At 34.3% G+C, this 20181-nt stretch overlaps 1 protein-coding gene across 1 annotated transcript in view; it reads right to left on the minus strand.

Moving 5' to 3' along the window:
* LOC145689076 (uncharacterized) overlaps window positions 1-19104 on the minus strand; it is a 65759-nt gene extending 46655 nt beyond the window's left edge. Inside the window, exon 1 of the mRNA XM_081763203.1 lies at window positions 18555-19104. Within this exon, the coding sequence (XP_081619329.1) occupies window positions 18555-18919 (365 nt within the window). The 5' untranslated portion in view covers window positions 18920-19104. The remainder of the gene's footprint in view (window positions 1-18554) is intronic.
* Window positions 19105-20181: the final 1077 nt, after the last annotated feature.

Below are 20181 nucleotides of genomic sequence, written 5' to 3' on the forward strand. Positions count from 1 at the left end.
ATACTAACAATGAATTGCATCTGCTTATAAAGGTAGTAGGCTACTACTTGAATAAGAAGGTCGTCAGTGTATTTAAAATTTATAACCTATATTTACACATAACATAAAAATGAGAGTGACTAGTGAGTAAGGTATGACTATATATATATATTAACTAACATAACTAAAGAACAACTTATACTAAGCTAACGAATACGAATAAGGGTACATACAATGCCATGAAATGATATTATATACAGGATATTCTATTCATTGGATGAGACTATATACACAATATTCTATTCCTTTATTGAATTTATACTGTCCATTTACTGTTGAAGAACATAAGAACACTTAAAGCGAAAAAGTACGCATTAAAGCATCTTATTTCCTGTCGCATAAAATAGAACAGTGAGAGAACAACTTAGCTAAGCTCGCATACTTGGGATAGAGACATATGGTATAATAAGGAAGTGCGTTTCTAATTTACAATTAATAATTACCGTTGTAACAGATAACATTAACATTTTAATTCCAATACATAGTTCTGTACTCTAACAACGGGTGTGTACAAATAACACAATGTCGAGTTGAGTCTGCACAGTAGGTGCACAGCGCTAAATGATTACAATGATTTACATATAGTACATGTATATTGACATATACATACATTTATTGATAGCAAGCCTACTATATGTACATAGTGAAGATTACACTGTTGCCACATGAATTAAACATAATTGAATTAAACATTCGCATTGCACTAGTTTTTGTGCACGGATGTCTTTTGAATAGTACTCTCGAATCATACACTCTAGATTCTGTTATAGATTGGTGGCGGGGAGTAATATCCCGTAATCGAAGGCAATCTTAACCTAACTTATGAACTTATTCATGCTTCTTCATATATTCTAAATGAATATATGATTTGTGTTGTTTTGTTTTCTTGTGCCTTTTTTTCAGATTATGGAGGTTATCTGTATGTACAGTGTTAATAATTAAGGTCTAGTGGATCGAATTCTTTCTAAAGATATGTCCTGCATGAATTTTATTTACAAAATTCAAATTTGTCGAATTCTTGAAAGTGAGGGGAGTGGGGTACCAATATCCACTTGAGATTTGGGCATTATTAGGAATTTCTACATTTTAAGTTCTACCTACATTATTGTTCTGTCTCTTCCTATTAAGGTGTCTTCTAGAATGTCGTCCTTCTATTATGTGGCTGACTTCTATTATTATAATAACCTCTTTTAACACGACCCTTATTATTATAGTATCATTGTTCTCCACGATTTATCAATACACTCTGTCGATTGATTTTAACTTTGGTTGACTATATTCCACATTATGGAGCTCCAAGGGAGCATCAGAGAGGGCACGTAAAACTGCTTGAACATTAGCAGATTCATACAATTTAAGTAACCTCTTAACTTCATTTACACACAACCTGGCACACGAGTAAAGATAATTTCCAAAGCACGGGGGTCCAAACCTTTTCATATATATGTCGTTTCCACTCATATTAAAATCTAGTTTAGTACATACTCTTAGAACTGCATACTTAATTCGAAAACGTTCATGAGGTGTTTTATTCCGTCTTGCCAATAAGGCAATGGTTCACCAAGCTTAGCAAAGGCTGCGAAGGCAAAAGCCTATCTGGACCTATAAAATAGAAGGCGTATCCTATTTTTTTATTTCTTATTCTCTTTTATATTCTTACTCTCTTAATATATTCTTATTCTCTTTTTAATATTCTCATTAATGCGATTTTCAATCCTTCTAACGGAAGTTTTACTTTTAATAAATAGAATTTAACTTTTGTACATCTATCCACTTCTCTCGTCTTCTTTCTCTTGGTGTTTTCTTTTTGTCTGTCTGTCTGTCTGGCCATCGGTCTGTCTGTCAACACCAGGAATGTAATACCTACGTAAGGAAATCAAATTAGTTCCTTAGTTGTATATTTATTTATTTATGTATTATCTTTTTCTTTTTATTCTCTTGTAGCAGGGTTTCCGACCATATATGGATTTAAACTATCTTTTATTTCTCTATACTATTCTTTTCTCTATTTATTCCTTCCTATACACATAGATGTATTTACTTAATTGGTTAGGTACCTATTTACTTATTTATTTATGTATTAACATAACATTTCTTTCAGAAAGCCTGCATCAACATTGAATTTCACGTTAGAAGTTCCTACGCCTACCGCTATAACTTATTAAATTAACATATTTTAATTAGACCTTGCGTGTAAGATGATCGAACAAAATCGATCAGGTTTGGAACTAGAGAACTTGGATAATATAACTTCATTCTTTCAACATTAACTATCTTCCTCGTTTACATTTAAGAAACAACCCCGGCTTAGTTGCCAAATTTCTAATGAGGACTAAATTATTTTCCTTTTACGTATGGGCTTTTCTACACTTATTTTTTTTTTTTGGCTTTTGTTTTTACTGCTGACGAATTAAGGTCTTTTGAGCTAGTTTTCTTATACGACTAAGATTCTTTTTCACGAGTTTCCCATACAGGGTCCGACATGGTGTCTCGAGTTCGATACCTAATACAGCCTTTCTACCAAACACCAATTTAAAAGGAGAATAAGGATGGTGTTCGTGTCTAGCAGTATTATAAGCGTAACAAGCAGTTCTAACAAATAGAGACCAACCTTTTGGAGAAGTAAACACATATTTCTTCAAATAGTTTGCCAAATTATGGTCATATTTCTCGACTATGGTCTGATATTCATTAAGGAATCTAGTAACAGATTCTTTAGGACTTCCTTTAAATTTCGGCAATTTCAATACCGGTACACTGGCTACTCGATCTCCATTTTCTTCTCTTGCACTTGATTCATCAAGATTTTGTCTATTTTCTACTAGGGGTTCTTTCGGAGGGGTAAATTAACTTCTATTGCCTTATTCTCGTCCAAGGGTAATGAATCCTCTGAGGGAGTCTTTACTTCATGATTATTTAAAATTTCTTGCCTAATATTATTATATAACAAAAATGCAAGTGCGTTATCGGCAGTGGGGGAATATTTCACTTGAGGAGGGTGAGAAGCAACTTGCGGATATTTAGGAAAACTTAGATTCTCAATACAAGGTTCTTCATTTATAAACTCTTTAAGTTCTTCGCCTGAGTCATATGAAAAAGGACTTGGTGTTAGTACGTCACGTGCAGTCTTTTCCTGATAGAGTTCTTTCTTCGCCAGTTGTTTAATTTCGTCGTCGAAATCATACTTACTTAATTCTGGTGGTGAATTTTCTGGGAGTTGACCCTCCAAGGGTTTTTGTTCACGTGAGGTGGTATATCAAATGGAAAATAAATTCATCCTCAACTATTTGCTGCTGTTCTTCTTTCTTTAAAGGTGTTGACGCTAATTTAGGGTCAAACTCAAAATCACTCGTCAGAATGCCAGGGGATTCTTCGGAAGAACTAACTGCACCTTCATTAGAAGGGTTAGTCAGTTGTTCTGGCTTAAGGAAAATCGTTCGTTTCGCGACCACTGGTTTATATTGTGTACTGTCCAAAGGAGTCAAGGATGGCATTTTATTACAAGTTTCTTCAAACTTAGCTAAATTTTCTTTATAACGCTGAGTTTGTGTTATCGGTTGCCTATCCACAGGATCCAATAAACTATACTGCTGTGGATGGTTTATCCGCGGTTCAAGTAACGAACTGGCTACTGGCAAATTGGCCTGCTGCACTGGCAAATCGGTTGCTTCCTGTGCCATGGAACATAACTCGGAACGAAAGGCCTTCGTGAGCGCGGTTTTCTGACCAAGAGATTTCCTACAATATTTGCAATTTGCTTCACCCGATTTTGCAATATACCAAATACGAAATTTTGGTGGAGATTTCTTAGGTTTGAAAAAGGGGGACCAATGGAAAGACATTTAGAATTACTGTTTTCACTAATTTTTTGTTTTCACTAATCAAAAAAAATCATGGGGGGGGTTTCACTATGAGCAATATAATCAGATCACAAATTGCCATTAGAATCCACAATAACACAATTGCAGTAATGCGACAACTTACAGAATTCACTTAAATTAACATGCACTATGAACAAAATACCAAAACATAAACATAAGACACAGAATAGAAAATGAAAGATGTCATAGCAGCACCACAAAATTTTTCGTCCCGAAAAATGAAAAAAGAAGAAAAGCTTTGGACGAGCCCCCATTTGTGACGACGTGCAGACACTTTTTAATTATTTAGCTCGTTTTATTCCACATTCATGAGAGAACTGCTCACGCTATTTCCGTAGCGGATGTCACAAATGAAATAGAATTAAATTACACCATGATTTTCATGGGAAAAGTGGATTAATCTAGGGGAATGACAACATTATTTCTAAAAAGTAAGTTTATTACATAACTAAAATGGTAATATACAACAACATTTAATTGAGTAACTCACAAGAGTTATTTGATATCTGATAGTTCATATGATAGTTATATATTTTAATGTAGATCGATTAGAAGATGATATACGGATATTCGACAACAGTTCTTAACCTTGAAAGTTTTACAGTAGGTAGAAGTACTGCATGACATTTCTAAACTTGAATTTTATGATGCAACAAGGGCTTATACATACCTTATGGTAGTATTCTTGTAACTGTTAGAAACTTTGACGATGATTCTGTCTGCTCACAACCGACGTCTCGAACCTCTGCACCTCTGGACCTCGGAACTTCTGAACTTCTGAACAAACGTTTGAGACCTTGAGGTTCTTTTATATTATTTTTGAGGGCACACCCAAACCTCGTATCAATCAGTTCATCCGTTTTATCATCTCCACAAATATGGAAACTTATTGCCCCTTTGGGTTCTGATTGGCTCTTAGAGACTGCCGCACCCACAATACGTGGCGTGACACACATGTACTGTCACAGCCGGAAGAATTCCATAGCATGATTTCTAGATTTATCTATAGATTCTTAACTATTTAACCAATTTCCGCTTATTAATGCGGCGTCACGTTGTCAAAATCATGATTAGTGTATCCTGTATGATGATTATGAGTATTCTTCGACAAGTAAACTTCCTACAAAATTGCGCAGCAATAGCAACATCAGTCACCTTCAGAAAGTTTTACGTATTTCCTTTCTCTGTTAGTAGTTTGCAGCAAGGCAAGAGAGAAAAATGTCTTTTAAAATGCATATTAATTCAAACTGATCTTTTCAATTCCTTTAATAAAGAGCAATGTAACCATATTTTTGGATTCAGCGTCACACATTACACTTCTATTTCTTTCTTTTAACTGCGTGGGTTATTCCTGTGGCCACAAAATCATGGTTTTTGTTGTTGTTAGAACCTTGTAAATATAATCGTAACGTTCATAATGATTTTCGCTGTTTTTCCAAAAGTTTACATATTCTTTCTCTCTCTCACTTCTGTGTTGCGTTTATCCCAGCTTTGCTACGGCAAATCACGATTTCTTCCGTACATACGTTGTGTCATAAACCGAAGCTGGGGAGAACGGTAGACAAAGCATAGTAACCGTAAAAAGGGAAAAGTGAGCAAATGATCAAATTAAGCTCAGATATTAACAAACTAAAATTATCTTCTGGTGCAAATCATAAAACCTGGTTAAACTGTGCAGAAAATGTGATAATACTGAATGTAATTTACACAAATTAAAAGATCATCAAAAAGTTACAAATGAAAAAGTAGCTTTGACTGTATATATTTTCAGCTGTGTTAACTTTTTTTTATTTTCACTTTTATCTTATTTTCTTTTCTTTTAATACTGTACTGTGTGGCACAATTGATAAATTAAGATTTCACTTAATCACAATAATCTTCGACCGGTCAACTCCTTCAGAGGCGTTGCAGTTAATAGGATCTCAGGGGTAACACGTCGGATTATTCCAAGGGTCCGCTGGAGTCCTCTGCAGATAGTAATAAGCGATCGTTCAAGCAGGCACAATTACTCCTTCCTTTTCAATGATATGGAGCCAGAATTTGTCACAAAACTGAGATTACAAACGAATGTTAGGGTGCTAACACATATGTACTAGTCACTTCACTGCTGATTTCTGCACAATATTAGAAAAAATTATTTTACACGGAGGCGTATGAAAATATCGTACAACCACTGATGATAAACAAACAAAAAATTGGATCTCACGTATGCAAACGGCGATTTACCTTGCGAAGCTCAATCCGTACAATTGGAGCACTCATAAGAGTATAACATGAGTTTACTTTAGAACAATGCACTCCACTGTTTAATCTTAACAATCGTTTCTAATCTCAGTTTTGTGTGACAAACCCGAAAATAAAATAACAAGATACTTCGACAATACCGAAAATAATAAAAGATAAAAGGGGAAATAAAAGAAGTTAAAACGGCCGAAAATATATACAGTAAAAGCTACTTTATCATTTGTAACCTTTTGATGTTCTTTAATTTGTATGAATTATATTTGGTATTATAATATTTTCTGTAAAGTTTAACAAGGTTTTGTGATTAGCACATGATAATTTTAGTTTGTTAATGCCTGAGCTTAATTTGATCATTTGTTCAGTTTTCCATTTTTACGGTATCTATGTTTTGTCTACCGTTCTCCCCAGTTTCGGTTTATGACACAATGTAGGTACAAAAGAAAACGTGATTTGCCGTAGCAAAGTTGGGATAAACGCAATAAACAAGTGACAGAGAAAGAGAAGGATGTGTAAACTTTTGGGAAAAAAGCGAAAATCTATATGAACTTTCCGAATATATTTACAAGATTCTAACAACGACAGGAAACAGGATTTCATGGCCACAAGAATAATCCACGCAGTTAAAAGAAAGAAATAGAAGTGTAAAGATATTTCACCAACACTAGCCTCCACTAACCACTGGCCAATAAAATTTAAGATATCTACAAGAAATGCAGAAAACATATTATTTTAACAATATAATGTGCTTTGAGAGCAAGATATAGCTTGTACCTGCCGATACTTGAACGCGGTTTATTTCAAAAAATAACACGACCTAGTTCCGACGTATTCATGCGATAGGTTGCGAATATTATTTTCGAAGTTTTATTTACGCTGCCCGAACATTACATAACAAAGCTAAGAAATGTCATTCCCGCATGGATTATTGGTGAGCACACCTCCTTCAAGAGGTACAACTGGCTTCGTAGATTTATGAAATCAACGTTCTAATTATCCTTAAAGAACTAGCGTGAATATAGTAAATTAGGGAAACCAATCTTTAAATCGTCGATTTCATCCTGTTCACCCCAACCATAGATAGGTGGGCAACATGGAAGTTTTGAAACTCTTCTCTACCGTGGAAGATCAGTTTTAAAACTTGATAACGTCTCTTCTTCGTAACTGTCTATACGTTGTATCCTTGGTATTCTTCTTCCAGGTATTTCTATTGCATTTCCCACTATCAGCATGGTGATCACATCGGAGTGCCGAATAAGATGGCAAAGCATAGGTTTCTTCTTTTTCCTATTATTTTCATGATCTGTTGTCCTTCATTAGCAACCCTTAGTCCTTGTTCATTTCTTTTTCTTTCGGTCCATGATATACGCAACATTGTGCGCCAAGACCACATTCAAAGTGCTTCTAGCTTAGATATTTTAGCTTTTCTCAATGGAAATCCTCGATTGATCCTACATATATGTAGACTTAACAGTAACTTCTGAAGATAGTAGATAAAATTTGCCTGACCTTGATCTAGAAATACAATGTTTTTTTTCTGAGGCCAGATGTTAACCCATAAACATTTAAAAACCGTAAATAAACTAAAACTTGAAATGGAACCGGAGGCAACTATATGGCAGTGTGGAGTTTTATGGCTGATTTGAGCATACGCCTTAGATTGTGCACCCAATTCGACAGCGTGTAAGACTCATTCTAATTAATCTTCGTTGGAATGGCAGCCTGGAACTACAGTTTGTTTTTCAGGGAGTTAAGCATGGTAAGTTATGTTCGCTATTGGAACTAAAAGCGGTATATTCCTTAAAGGAAAGAGAAAAAACAAAAACAAAAAGATGGGAAATGCAGACTTGCTATTCTTAAAAGTTAAAATTTTGTTGTCCTGTTATATTCATTTCGTTTCCATTAATTTTCATACCTTAGAATTCAACGTGAATGTAGTTTATCAAATCTATCTAGTGCGTCTCTAAGTCATGGCGAAATATTCATTCTTTCTTGCTCCAATTGGAGAAATATACTGGTATGTCATATTTCGGGGCATGCGTGTTGCCATGTTCGGTGTCCAGCTATCAGACATAAACTGAAAGAATTCAACTGGAGGAAGGAGCTACTATTTCTTAGAACGCCAGTCCCCTTAAATGTTAGTGGTTAGCTGACATGGAAAAGTGATAAAAAATTGTATTAAAGAGAAATAAGTGAGCATTTAAGAAATATTTGGAACAATTCGTATTATGTAGCAAAACGCAATCATCAACAGAAAATGCATATCATGGTAAAAATTAACCAAGAGATGACAAATTGAAAAAAAATATACTGACTATTAAAATTAAAAAAGGGAAAAGGGAACTAAACAAAGAGACGATGAAAATTTTTACAGGTCAGGGTTCCTGTAATTCTTATACTAGAAGATTAAATACCTTATGTGATTAAACATGTTACTGCATGGTAGACCAAACGTCGGAAGAAATCACCGTAGGACTAACCTAGCGGTCAACGGTTTGCGCTTCCTACAAGCAACGGTTTTGGGTCAAATATAGTGAAATGCCATATGATCGTTTTTCTGAAGTTTGAATCCACAGAGATCAAATAATCAATCTATGTGACTACCATATCTTTGAGTTGTATTATATTCAACTTTTCAATTTGGATTTCAGGGTAAAATTTGTACATGTTAAATATTTGTTCCTCTAGCTATATTTTGTACATTTCAAGTTGGTAGCATTGTTATCCCGGATGTGTAGGCCTGAATCAGAAATATTCGATTCAATTTTTTTATACAAACTAAAAAGTTAAAAAATGTTATAAAATGGCCTTCTGGCAATTTTGATGACTCACTACGGTACCTGTGTGTCGAGCAGGTGTTTCCAAACCTAGTAACTTATTATGAAATAGTTATCATTACGCTGCGTTTTACTTATTTACAATTTTGAGCGTTTAAACGGTCTGCGAGTATAGTTTGTAATAATACTGCATATACAACTGTTGATCAGCCTGTTTAATAAGAAATACGCATATGAAATAACGTCCCTATGTTACAGTCAGTCCGCCTTATTGATGATTTTATGTCTACGCCCCTCACATTTCTCATTATAACCTGGTAGAAACGAGAACAATATTGATATTGGAAAAAGCTAATGGAGATACATGGGATAACATCAAATGGTAAGATAGAAAATTAATTTCAGAACTTATCTCAATATATGGTAAAGAATATCGGGTGAAGATAAAAACAAGGAAAGCAAGAAAAAATCATAGATTACTTCAGCACAAATTATAAATCTTTATAAACGAAGACGAAAACTTGTTATAAACAAAATTATCTTCTCTCGAAATAACGTGGAACAGGTGAATGTCACTTCCGTTTTGTTAATGTTCGTTATAATACATGTTTGTAATTCCAGATGTTGTTTGGCAATAGACAAAATGGAAAAGAGATATTCGGAAGAATGAAAAGAGAGCCAAGAACAAACTTTTAGATGATAACCTTGTTGATTGCCAGCTGTTTCTTCTTGTTTTAATTCCATTTTACTTGCGCTTTATCTTATCGATTTTAAGACAATACTGACTGGAATTAATCGCGAAGGATTCATCCAAATAGTAACATTATATTTAACTGAAGACAAAGAAGAGAGAGGATTTTTTGATTCACTCCCAGCTCTTTTAAAATTTCCATTTTTGTAAAATATATGCTATTAGAGTAATTTTTAAATTCAGAAAATATCTTAACCCTTAACAGGGAACGTTATTTTTGTTAGCTTACAGGAAATGCGTGTCTGTGGGACACGGACATGTATAAAGTAATATCTTTTTTAAAAAACGTATGTGTAATGTAGAACAATGAAACTTTATATTTTGTACTTCGAGCAAAATATGATAAACAAGAATTACATATATTAATTCGGTTTTATTGGAATATAAATTCGGAAAATTATTCAATATCTAAATAAAAATAGTACATAAATTTAAAAACTGACAAATTTTAAGTTAGTATAATTCTACATATTACTACCCTGCAAATATGCTATTTGTCCACATGTAGCTGCCCTGTTCAAATGTGCTATTTGTCCAAGAGCTTGGAAACGTTTAACGAACATGGTAGCTTTAAATAGAGGTCGTCCCAAAGTGTCTTGAAAATGGTGAATACATGTCTTCGTATCCTGATTTACAAATAGAACACAATATTAGGAGAGCAATAAGGGCTTTATTTTCAGATAGATCAGTAGATCTGTAGTTTGACTTTGCTCTAATTTACTTCAAATTTGTTTCGATTTTCTTCCAACTTCATATTGAAATCTCCTGAATTATATCATCATCACATAAGTTAGACAGGATTTTTTTGCCCAGATTTCTTACATGGGTGACTATACCAGGCATCCCTCTGACTATGTTTTGATGAAGAACCCTTCGGTTTCTTTGTGGTTCATTTCAATTCCAAACAAACCTGTTATTACCTCTCTATCTAAGGCCTTCGTTATCATATGAAACTTCACTAGGGCTGCTCACATTGACAGTTGTGTTACTACTTGAGCTCACACCTGGCACTGTATCAGAATTGGTATCGCCCTCACTGTCAGTAGGTAATTCTTGACTTTGTGGAAAAAATTAGGCGTCTCAGTCAGAAGCTACTGAAGACAATATAAATTCCTTCTGTACTTTCAGCATTTTTGGAATTTTTGCCGTGATATAAGGATCTGCTGTACTTACAGTTTCATTCTTAAATTTCTTTCTCGAGGTACTAGGTCTATATTTTGCAAATACATATAATCTCATACAAACAAAATAGTATGTTTCAAGAGCTCAAAAGCTTCTATTTCAAGGTAAACAAAAGTAAACAACAAAAATTTTTGAAAGCAAAACTCTCTTCAGGAAATGTGTGTCCAATAATCACGCAAAAATATAAACAATAATGGAAATGTGTGCCTCTTTCTAAAATCATCGATAAATGTTCACTCAGACATTACGCCAACAATGGACTACTGCGACACACATACAACTAAATAATTGGAAGGTACTGAGAGAACAGATACATTGAGTGAATCAGTGTTGCCAATGTAATACAAAGAAAAACCATAGGTGTCAGACATACACATATTTTCTCTTAAGGGTTAAAAAGCGGAAGGAAACGAAAGAGAAAAAGATTGAGTTTAAAATTCAGGGACGATGCAAAATTTAAAATAGATATTCGTAACCTACTGAGTTATAACTAACCAGAAAAAAAAACAAAGGAAATAGATACTTACAAGGATGAAAAAGACATTACGCAAGTGCCCGAGATAAAGCTGTAAGTAGTCAACAAAAAACGGAAAATGCAGGCTAAAATCTCAAAAGAAAACAATAGTACAAATTAAAGAAATCCAGGTTTGTTAATAGAAATTCTTGTAAAGGGTGATGCAAAGCTTAGAAACGACACCCTGTGAGCGTATGGCCCCCCCTCACTCCCATTTCATTTTAATTTTCCCAGTTACTTTTGGCTGAAGTGGAATAAGGCTCCATGGATTATACGTCGATGCAAACTTTGTTAGTTTTATCTTTTTCAATGAGTTGGCAGTACTGTGAATGGTGACTTGTATCTTTTGTTCATCGCACAAAGGAATGAGACGTGGTTGTGACTTTATAAAGAAATAGTCCCTTAAAATCTAGTTTAATCGAAGAATATGTTTACTATTTTTAATACTTTAAATATATAATTTTAATGGTGAATACTTTGATATATACAAATGGTGAACACCTTTTGATATATATATTCCTTGTAAAGAACATTTCGTATAGATATTATTAAAATTTCTCTCTGTTATCGCAAGCGTAAGCATACATACGCTAGAAAGGGAAGGCGCGAGAACTATTGTGCGAATGGACGCCATCGAAAAGAAAAGATGTGAACAACTTACCACGGAAATCCATCGATAATTTGGTCATCATTTATGTTATTGTGCTAAAATATGTATCAGTGAATTGTGGAACTAATGTTATTTCGTTACCTACGTAAGTTAAAGTGAATTTCAACGAAAATGCATCAAAACAACTTAACTTATCTGAGATTAAGGAAAACCACGTTGTCTCAGTTCTTTGCAAATGTTGCTACTCAAGAACAAATACCAAACCTATTATTCAATTTTACTTATATTCCTGATAATGTAATGTAGGTAAGACAAGGGATAAATTTACTTCTTAGATTGTTAATCAGTGGCACCATAAGTAAGTTCACGGTCAACTACCCAGACGGACAATGGAAATTGGATCTAATCAAGGAAGTCTAAAATCCATTCAAAAATGGGAAGAAGAATCTAAAGGATTGCCCTCCAAAAAAAATCCACTGACCCCCCCTCCTTCTTCTGAAATCTCCAAAATACAAGTGTTGTGTGAATTAGTGTTCAGTGAGCAATATGTGCAAAGTAATTATGTTTCTTGTTACGCAGGGAGCCGGCTTCGTCGACATAGCGTATAATTCTGAATTAATTTTTCGAAATTCTTTTTTTTTAATTTTTTTTATTCTCCACTAAAAATTCATGGGATTAAATTTAATATGTTAATATGATAAAAGGAAAAATCTAAAGTACAAAACTTCAAAAGGTATCAATAATATTCATATTAATCAAAATACAGAAGTAAGTATGCATGCTACATGTATAATATTTGTGCTTAAGTAAATCAGTTTCATATATGTATTTTGTTTCAGTTGTTTCATACCAGTTCCATACGCAAATCACCACTGGAACGGTAAGAATACTTTACTTGGTGTTGTAGAAATTGTGTCGATGCGGAGTGGGCGTGTCACCGAGGATAGGTACGCGCATACATCAGCTTGGATCGAACCCATCTTAACTGGTGATCTCGTGGAATTCTTTCCATAATCTCTAACCACTACTATACAGAAAAGAGTTTCACATTCCGTTCCATCCGTCAGACTCACTATAAACGAAAACCTTTAGTGTCCGAATGAAAGTATCATACCCAGTGAGGTCACTAGATAGGCGTCTTAGACAAGACACGAACCCTACCGGTCGTAAGAATGGCTTTCCCGAATAGGAACACGATCCAATCATGTCAGAAGAATGGCGCCCGAACAGGGACAGAATTCCTGCACCGTAAGATCAAAGTAGTGATTCATGCGTAGAAACGTAAAGGTACAAGGTAAGTTACTGACTCGTGCTTAGAATTTTTATATAGTAGTGCAAAATGGATGAAAGTAATGTCAAGGTTTTGTTAGATGCAATTAGTGCAAATAAAGCTGAAATGCAAAATTTACGCGAATCTTTAGAAAACAAATTAGAGAAAATTAATAAATCTTTGGAAGGAAAAACACTTGAACTGAATGAACAAACCAATAAAGTGCGTGAGTCTTTAGAAAATAAAATAGTTGAGATCAATGAATCTTTAGAAAATAAGATGTCAGAAATATCAGAGGCAACAAAAAGGCAGATTGACGAAAAACTTGAGGTACAATTAGAAATAATCAGAAAAGAATGCGTAGGTAGATACGAACAAATATCTAAAGAAATAGATGAGAAATGCGGGAAAGTAAATGATAAATGTGAGAAAATATGAAGGAAAACAGTTCAGAATTATCAAGAACTTGAGAACATTACGGTCGATTTAGGTAAATGTGAAGAAATGGCGGACCGAGCATTCGAGAAAATTGAAGCAATCGAGGAGTCAGGAAATAAAATTGAAGGTAATTTAGAAAACAAAGAAAAAATGTTAGTGGAATTCATTTTTAACTGCTATACAAAATCTTGAAGCAAAATCAAAGACGATCATCGTCCCTTTCGCACGCCATTCCCATTTCATTTTAATTTTCCCAGTTACTCTTGGCTGAAGTGGAATAAGGCTCCATGGATTATACGTCGATGCAAACTTTGTTAGTTTTATCTTTTTCAATGAGTTGGCAGTACTGTGAATGGTGACTTGTATCTTTTGTTCATCGCACAAAGGAATGAGACGTGGTTGTGACTTTATAAAGAAATAGTCCCTTAAAATCTAGTTTAATCGAAGAATATGTTTACTATTTTTAATACTTTAAATATATAATTCTAATGGTGAATACTTTGATATATACAAATGGTGAACACCTTTTGATATATATATTCCTTGTAAAGAACATTTCGTATAGATATTATTAAAATTTCTCTCTGTTATCGCAAGCGTAAGCATACATACGCTAGAAAGGGAAGGCGCGAGAACTATTGTGCGAACGGACGCCATCGAAAAGAAAAGATGTGAACAACTTACCACGGAAATCCATCGATAATTTGGTCATCATTTATGTTATTGTGCTAAAATATGTATCAGTAAATTGTGGAACTTATGTTATTTCGTTACCTACGTAAGTGAATTTCAACGAAAATGCATTAAAACAACTTAACTTATCTGAGATTAAGGAAAACCACGTTGTCTCAGTTCCTTGCAAATGTTGCTACTCAAGAACAAATACCAAACCTATTATTGAATTTTACTTATATTCGTGATAAAGTAATGTAGGTAAGACAAGGGATAAATTTACTTCTTAGATTGTTAATCAGTGGCACCATAAGTAAGTTCACGGTCGACTACCCAGCCGGACAATGGAAATTGGAACTAATCAAGAAAGTCTAAAATCCATTCAAAAATGGGAAGAAGAATCTAAAGAATTGTCCTCCAAAAAATCCACTGACCCCCCCCCCCTCCTTCTTCTGAAATCTCCAAAATACAAGTGTTGTGTGAATTAGTGTTCAGTGAGCAATATGTGCAAAGTAATCATGTTTCTTGTTACGCAATGAGCCGGCTTCGTCGACATAGCGTATAATTCTAAATTAATTTTTTCGAAATTCTTTTTTTTAATTTTTTTATTCTCCAATAAAAATTCATGGGCTTAAATTTAATATGTTAAAATGATAAAAGGAAAAATCTAAAATAGAAAACTTCAAAAGGGATCAATAATATTCATATTAATCAAAATACAGAAGTAAGTATGTATGCTACATATATAATGTTTGTTCTTAAGTAAATCAGTTTCATATATGTATTTTGTTTCAATTGTTTCATACGCAAATCACAACTGGAACGGTAAGAATATTTTACTTGGTGTTGTAGAAATTGTGTCGATGCGGAGTGGGCGTGTCACCGAGGGTGGGTACGCGCATATATCAGCTTGTATCGAACCCATCTTAACTGGTGATCTGGTGCAATTCTTCCCACAATCTCTAACCACTACTATACAGAAAAGAGTTTCACATTCCGTTTCATCCATCAGACTCACTATAAACGAAAACCTTTAATGTCCGAATGAAAGAATCATACCCAGTGAAGTCACCAGATAGGCGTACCAGACAAGACACGAACCCTACCGGTCGTAAGAATGGCTTTCCTTAATAGGAACACGATCCAATCGTGTCAGAACCCAAGCCTGTATCCTATGAGATTTGAGCCATCAAATCAAACAAACGTCAATTTCCTTTGAAACATAAAATCTAACTTTAATTTTAGGGCTTCACTCGAAAATTTCCTCATTTTATATGGAATAGCTCAGCGTTTACAACTTTAAGAGAAAAAATATAGACCTGTCCAGAAAGGGAGTATGAACTATGGGAAAAGCTATCAATACATTCTGACAAAATGATAGAAAACTTATATCTTGGTGGAATTTAGTCTAAAATGGCGTGAAAAAATCTTAAAAATTGAGAAAAGTGCAAATTAAAGAAAGGGAAAAATACGTGGAAACACAAAATATATCAGAAAACTGATACACAAGTAAACTATAAACCATTAGCTCCATAACCTTTTCGTCTGTCTTGGTTCGTTGTACTCTCACGTTCCTGCACTTTCGATTGGATCATAGAATATATTCCCCCGTGTAAGAAATATAATAAAAGTGGAAAATAATTTTTCTTAAAGCAGTTAAAATCTTTGTCTCAAAAAACTTGGACTCAACCATCATCGTGCTTTACTAATGTAAACCTACATTCAAGAATGAAATGCAGCTTATACGATATAGTTTTCTATCATACTAAGAAATTTTAGTCGAAAGGCGGGATGTACTTAATAATATCGTATTTATGGTATTCATAATCTGGACTGTACAGGGCTAATTTATAAATAAATAAAAAACGCTTCGCTGGCATTTTATGAGTACATCTCATTAACTTACAAGGATATTTGATTTAACATCGTTCTGAAATGATTTTAAAAAATAATGATGATCTATACAGAAGTTCTACCTTTCTATGTAGAAGAAGGAAAAGTCGTTTATAAAATACCCTTTTCAACAGTACAACGAGAACATTATCTGATAAAATGTTGCTGCCCCACAACAAAAATTCAAACTAACGTTACTTAGAATTCGACTTGTAGTCATAATGACCACCCCCTTTAAAGGGAACCCAAAAAAAAGAAACCCACGTCGGGCACATTTTTAAAACATATTAAGATTCTATTTTGTCAAAATCGATACTTTGCATAGTTATTTTGTATTGATAAATCTATTCTTAATCTTCTATTCCAAAACTGTTCTTAAATAAAAAAAAAACACAAAATCCTGAGGGACTTGTATCTATGGCCATTCTCACTCTATCTAAAATCTAAAAGCAGATTAACAAAATTTATTTAACTCACCTAATAAGAAAGACGTTATCTCAAATTACATTCACTGCAGTTAGAAGCGAAATAACTGGCAATAGCTGTTAAAGTTTAAAAGATGTTAAAAATAGAATGGTTGGGAAATTTAGGAGCCGTTCTGATCACGATTTTTTAAACAACTTTAAAGCTACGATCAAAATGTCTTTCATTGTTTATCAGTACAAACACTAATACTTCCTTCTTCATTAAAAAAAAAAAAAAGAAAAAACTCGCGAGCTACTTGCTACTTCTAGTAGGAATAGCTAGATGTCGAATACATACTTCTACGATAGGCTCAGAGCAGCGCAAAAAAGAGAAAAAATCGAATTGGAAAGCGCTTGAAATAGAACGAATTCAAACTTTCTTTGTAGTCTCCACCTAGGGAGTTCTTATAAATTTCTAAATTGTAAAAAGCACAAAATCAAATTTGTTAAACTTAACTACTAAAAATGAAAAGAACTAAGTTATCTATTCAGTAAAGTTGGTTGTAGAATAGTTGCCACGATCGACGCCATGCAACCAAAATTCAATTACCCGCTCTCCGCATTCCACACATACAAGCAGACAGAATATGTGACGCCACAGTAACATAGTACCATAGACTGTACAGAGACACCCAGTGAGAAAAATATGAACTACCACCAATCTGTTTACAGTTCAGGGTTTTACTAACAGATGACTGAATCTCTTTTCATATTTTGTGGGAAGTAATGCCCAATGTGCAAAGTAACCCCGTGTTACGGAAGCTAGTTACCACTGTCAGCGAAATGAAATATCAACATTCAATGTGGCAAATCATGACACAAATCTAGAAAAACGTTTGGGAAGGAAGGAATTCATATAACTAAGGAATTACGTCCCTAATATATTGTGTTAATTTGGAACACAAATATACAAGCAAAGAAAGCATTTCAGGATGTTACCTATAAAATACTTAGGAATGTAGAACAACACATTCAACACGTAAGACATGTAAGTTTATCCTAAATACAGAATTTTGCGCTATCCTCGTTTACCAATATTCTGCGTAATGCCCTAATCTGCATAGCAATCTTATTTTTACCGGCCATCTAGCACATGCTAGTTAGCGTTGTTTGTACAATAATACACATATCGTACGTTCACTAAGCCCCTAAAGTGATTATTTATTGAGAAATTTAGGTCCATACTCTAGAAATGATTCCTGCGAATGTAAAAAGTCGACTTCGTTGAAAGAAATGAGTGCAGCTATGAAATGGTTTGATGTATGGACCTCTACAATTAACGAACATCCATTGATGGTTAAAATATTCTTTCTCTTGTATTTTACTAATGTCTTTCGAAGCCCTCCGGAAAAATGAGGCTAGACACATTTGAGCTAAATTCTAAGTAAAAACACAAACATCCATAGTTCTTGTTCCAATATAATACATTCCACGTTTAAATTTGCAAAATATTAGGATATATACCATTCTCACGATTTCTTATTTTACATAAGTCTCTATATAAAAAAAAACAATATTGTCGAGCACACATATCTTAAATATGTGCAGCAATTAGTGAGAAGTGTGTGATCAATAATTAGTTTATCAAGATCTAAACTGCATAAGATTTGTATTAGACGTATCGAGCTTATTTTTATTTGGTATACAGCTTATCTATCTGCGCCTTGCAATTTCCTATTTGTAGGTTACTAACTTACGTTCGAGATATCTCCCATATGTAAATATTTCTCGTGAAGTATTGCTTTCAGCCAACAAACTTTCCGAACGCATGTAACCGTATTAACATTCTGAGCCAATTAGTATATGAAAAATTGAACATTACCTTTCTGAGCGAAGTGAATTTAAACTTTTTGTTGTTAATTGTTGGAAGTCATTAGAGTACGACGCGCAAGTCTCCTGAACCACTATATTTCTAGGCGTTTCTATATTCCTTTCAGATTCAGGATCTTCTTCTACTGCTAATTCGAATTTCACCCTATCAACGTTTAGTTTCACATCCAAAGAACACATAGCTGTATCCTTGTCCATTGTTACCTCTCCTTCCGTTGTGGATAATATTAACTCTTTCTTGTCAATCATCAGTTCGTATGTCCACTCTTTCCCTTCGAGTGGATCTTCCTGAGGTAAGTCAAAAGCAATTTCTTCTTTGCACATGAATTCCAACTTAACAGACGCCTCACCAGCCATTGTGAATTGAAATATAATAAGAATATAACACTGTTCTTATACTTCCCTTATATTTTATGTTGCCAGTCTTAATGAAATGATTTACAAGAACATTCACAAAAGCAACTTTATATTTAAAATCATCATCTTCTGCAGATCCTTATTTCCTTAGCCACGATCGCTCTCTAGGCAATTGTTTGTTTGTTTGTAGCAGCCGGAAGAAAGTGAAATGGAACCCGGATGTATACTTATTTAGTTCATATTTCGTTCAAGTGAGATCTTTTGTCGCTAGTGTAGCTCACGCTCACATACCGCTATTCTCGTGTTTGAGAAGGTATCCATCCATCTTTAATCGTTTTAGCGGAAATAGCAAAACCTGTATTTCTGTACGCCATTGCGGTTTGACTGACTGTCGATCTCCCGTTGCGTATACCGGTACTAATTTTATTTAATACACGTGCTATTATTGCTTCAAATGCTACTTTTGATTGTGACTTGTGCCGCGACTTAAGATAGTTAATGCGAACAATTTAATATTTTAACACAATTTTTTCACTTGAGAACAATAACTGGTTGTGGTTTTTGTGTGTATGTGTAAGCGTCTCGTGGAATAAGACGTTGATTTTCGGTGCCATTTCATAACAGTCACTACCATCACTCACGCACCTACTGTAACTATTGGAGACAAACTTAGAGATCTCTTGCCCCAAACACTACACATTTCCCCCCACACAATCCAGGGCTGATCTTAAGCAGCACGTGCGCTGTCATTCTCTTCAATGTTGCCGTACTTCCGTAATCTTTCATAAACAACAAAATTCAGCATTAAAAAAAAACAATGAACGGTAGATAAAAGAAATGGACAATAGAGGGAAGTAGCAACGTTGATTTTCAGGTAATGGGGTCATAAATATCTAACAAATATCTCAAAGAATAGAAGGGAAAGTGGAGGACTTTCCAGATTCCATGATAAAACCATCTTTAACTGTGTCTGCTAGTATTCCAGGTCAGACAAACACTGCCCTTGTAAGGTGACCATAATTCCAGTATGATACGCCAGGTGGCAGCACCGAACCGAAAGTCGGTGGGTATAAAACGAATAACCTGTAATTTCTAGCATGTACCTAGGTATATAGTACTACGCAAGAGCGCCCATTTCTCTGTATATTTGGAGGGGGACACACACGCAGAAGGTATATATATGAGGATGTCACGACGAATTTCATTCAAATTATGCCAAATATTACATATTCATAAATACACTAGGGGGCCGTCGGATTCGA

The sequence above is a fragment of the Thermobia domestica genome, chromosome 7, assembly GCF_964235325.1.
Source record: "Thermobia domestica chromosome 7, izTheDome1.hap1.1, whole genome shotgun sequence".
NCBI classification, from domain to species: Eukaryota; Metazoa; Arthropoda; class Insecta; order Zygentoma; family Lepismatidae; genus Thermobia; species Thermobia domestica.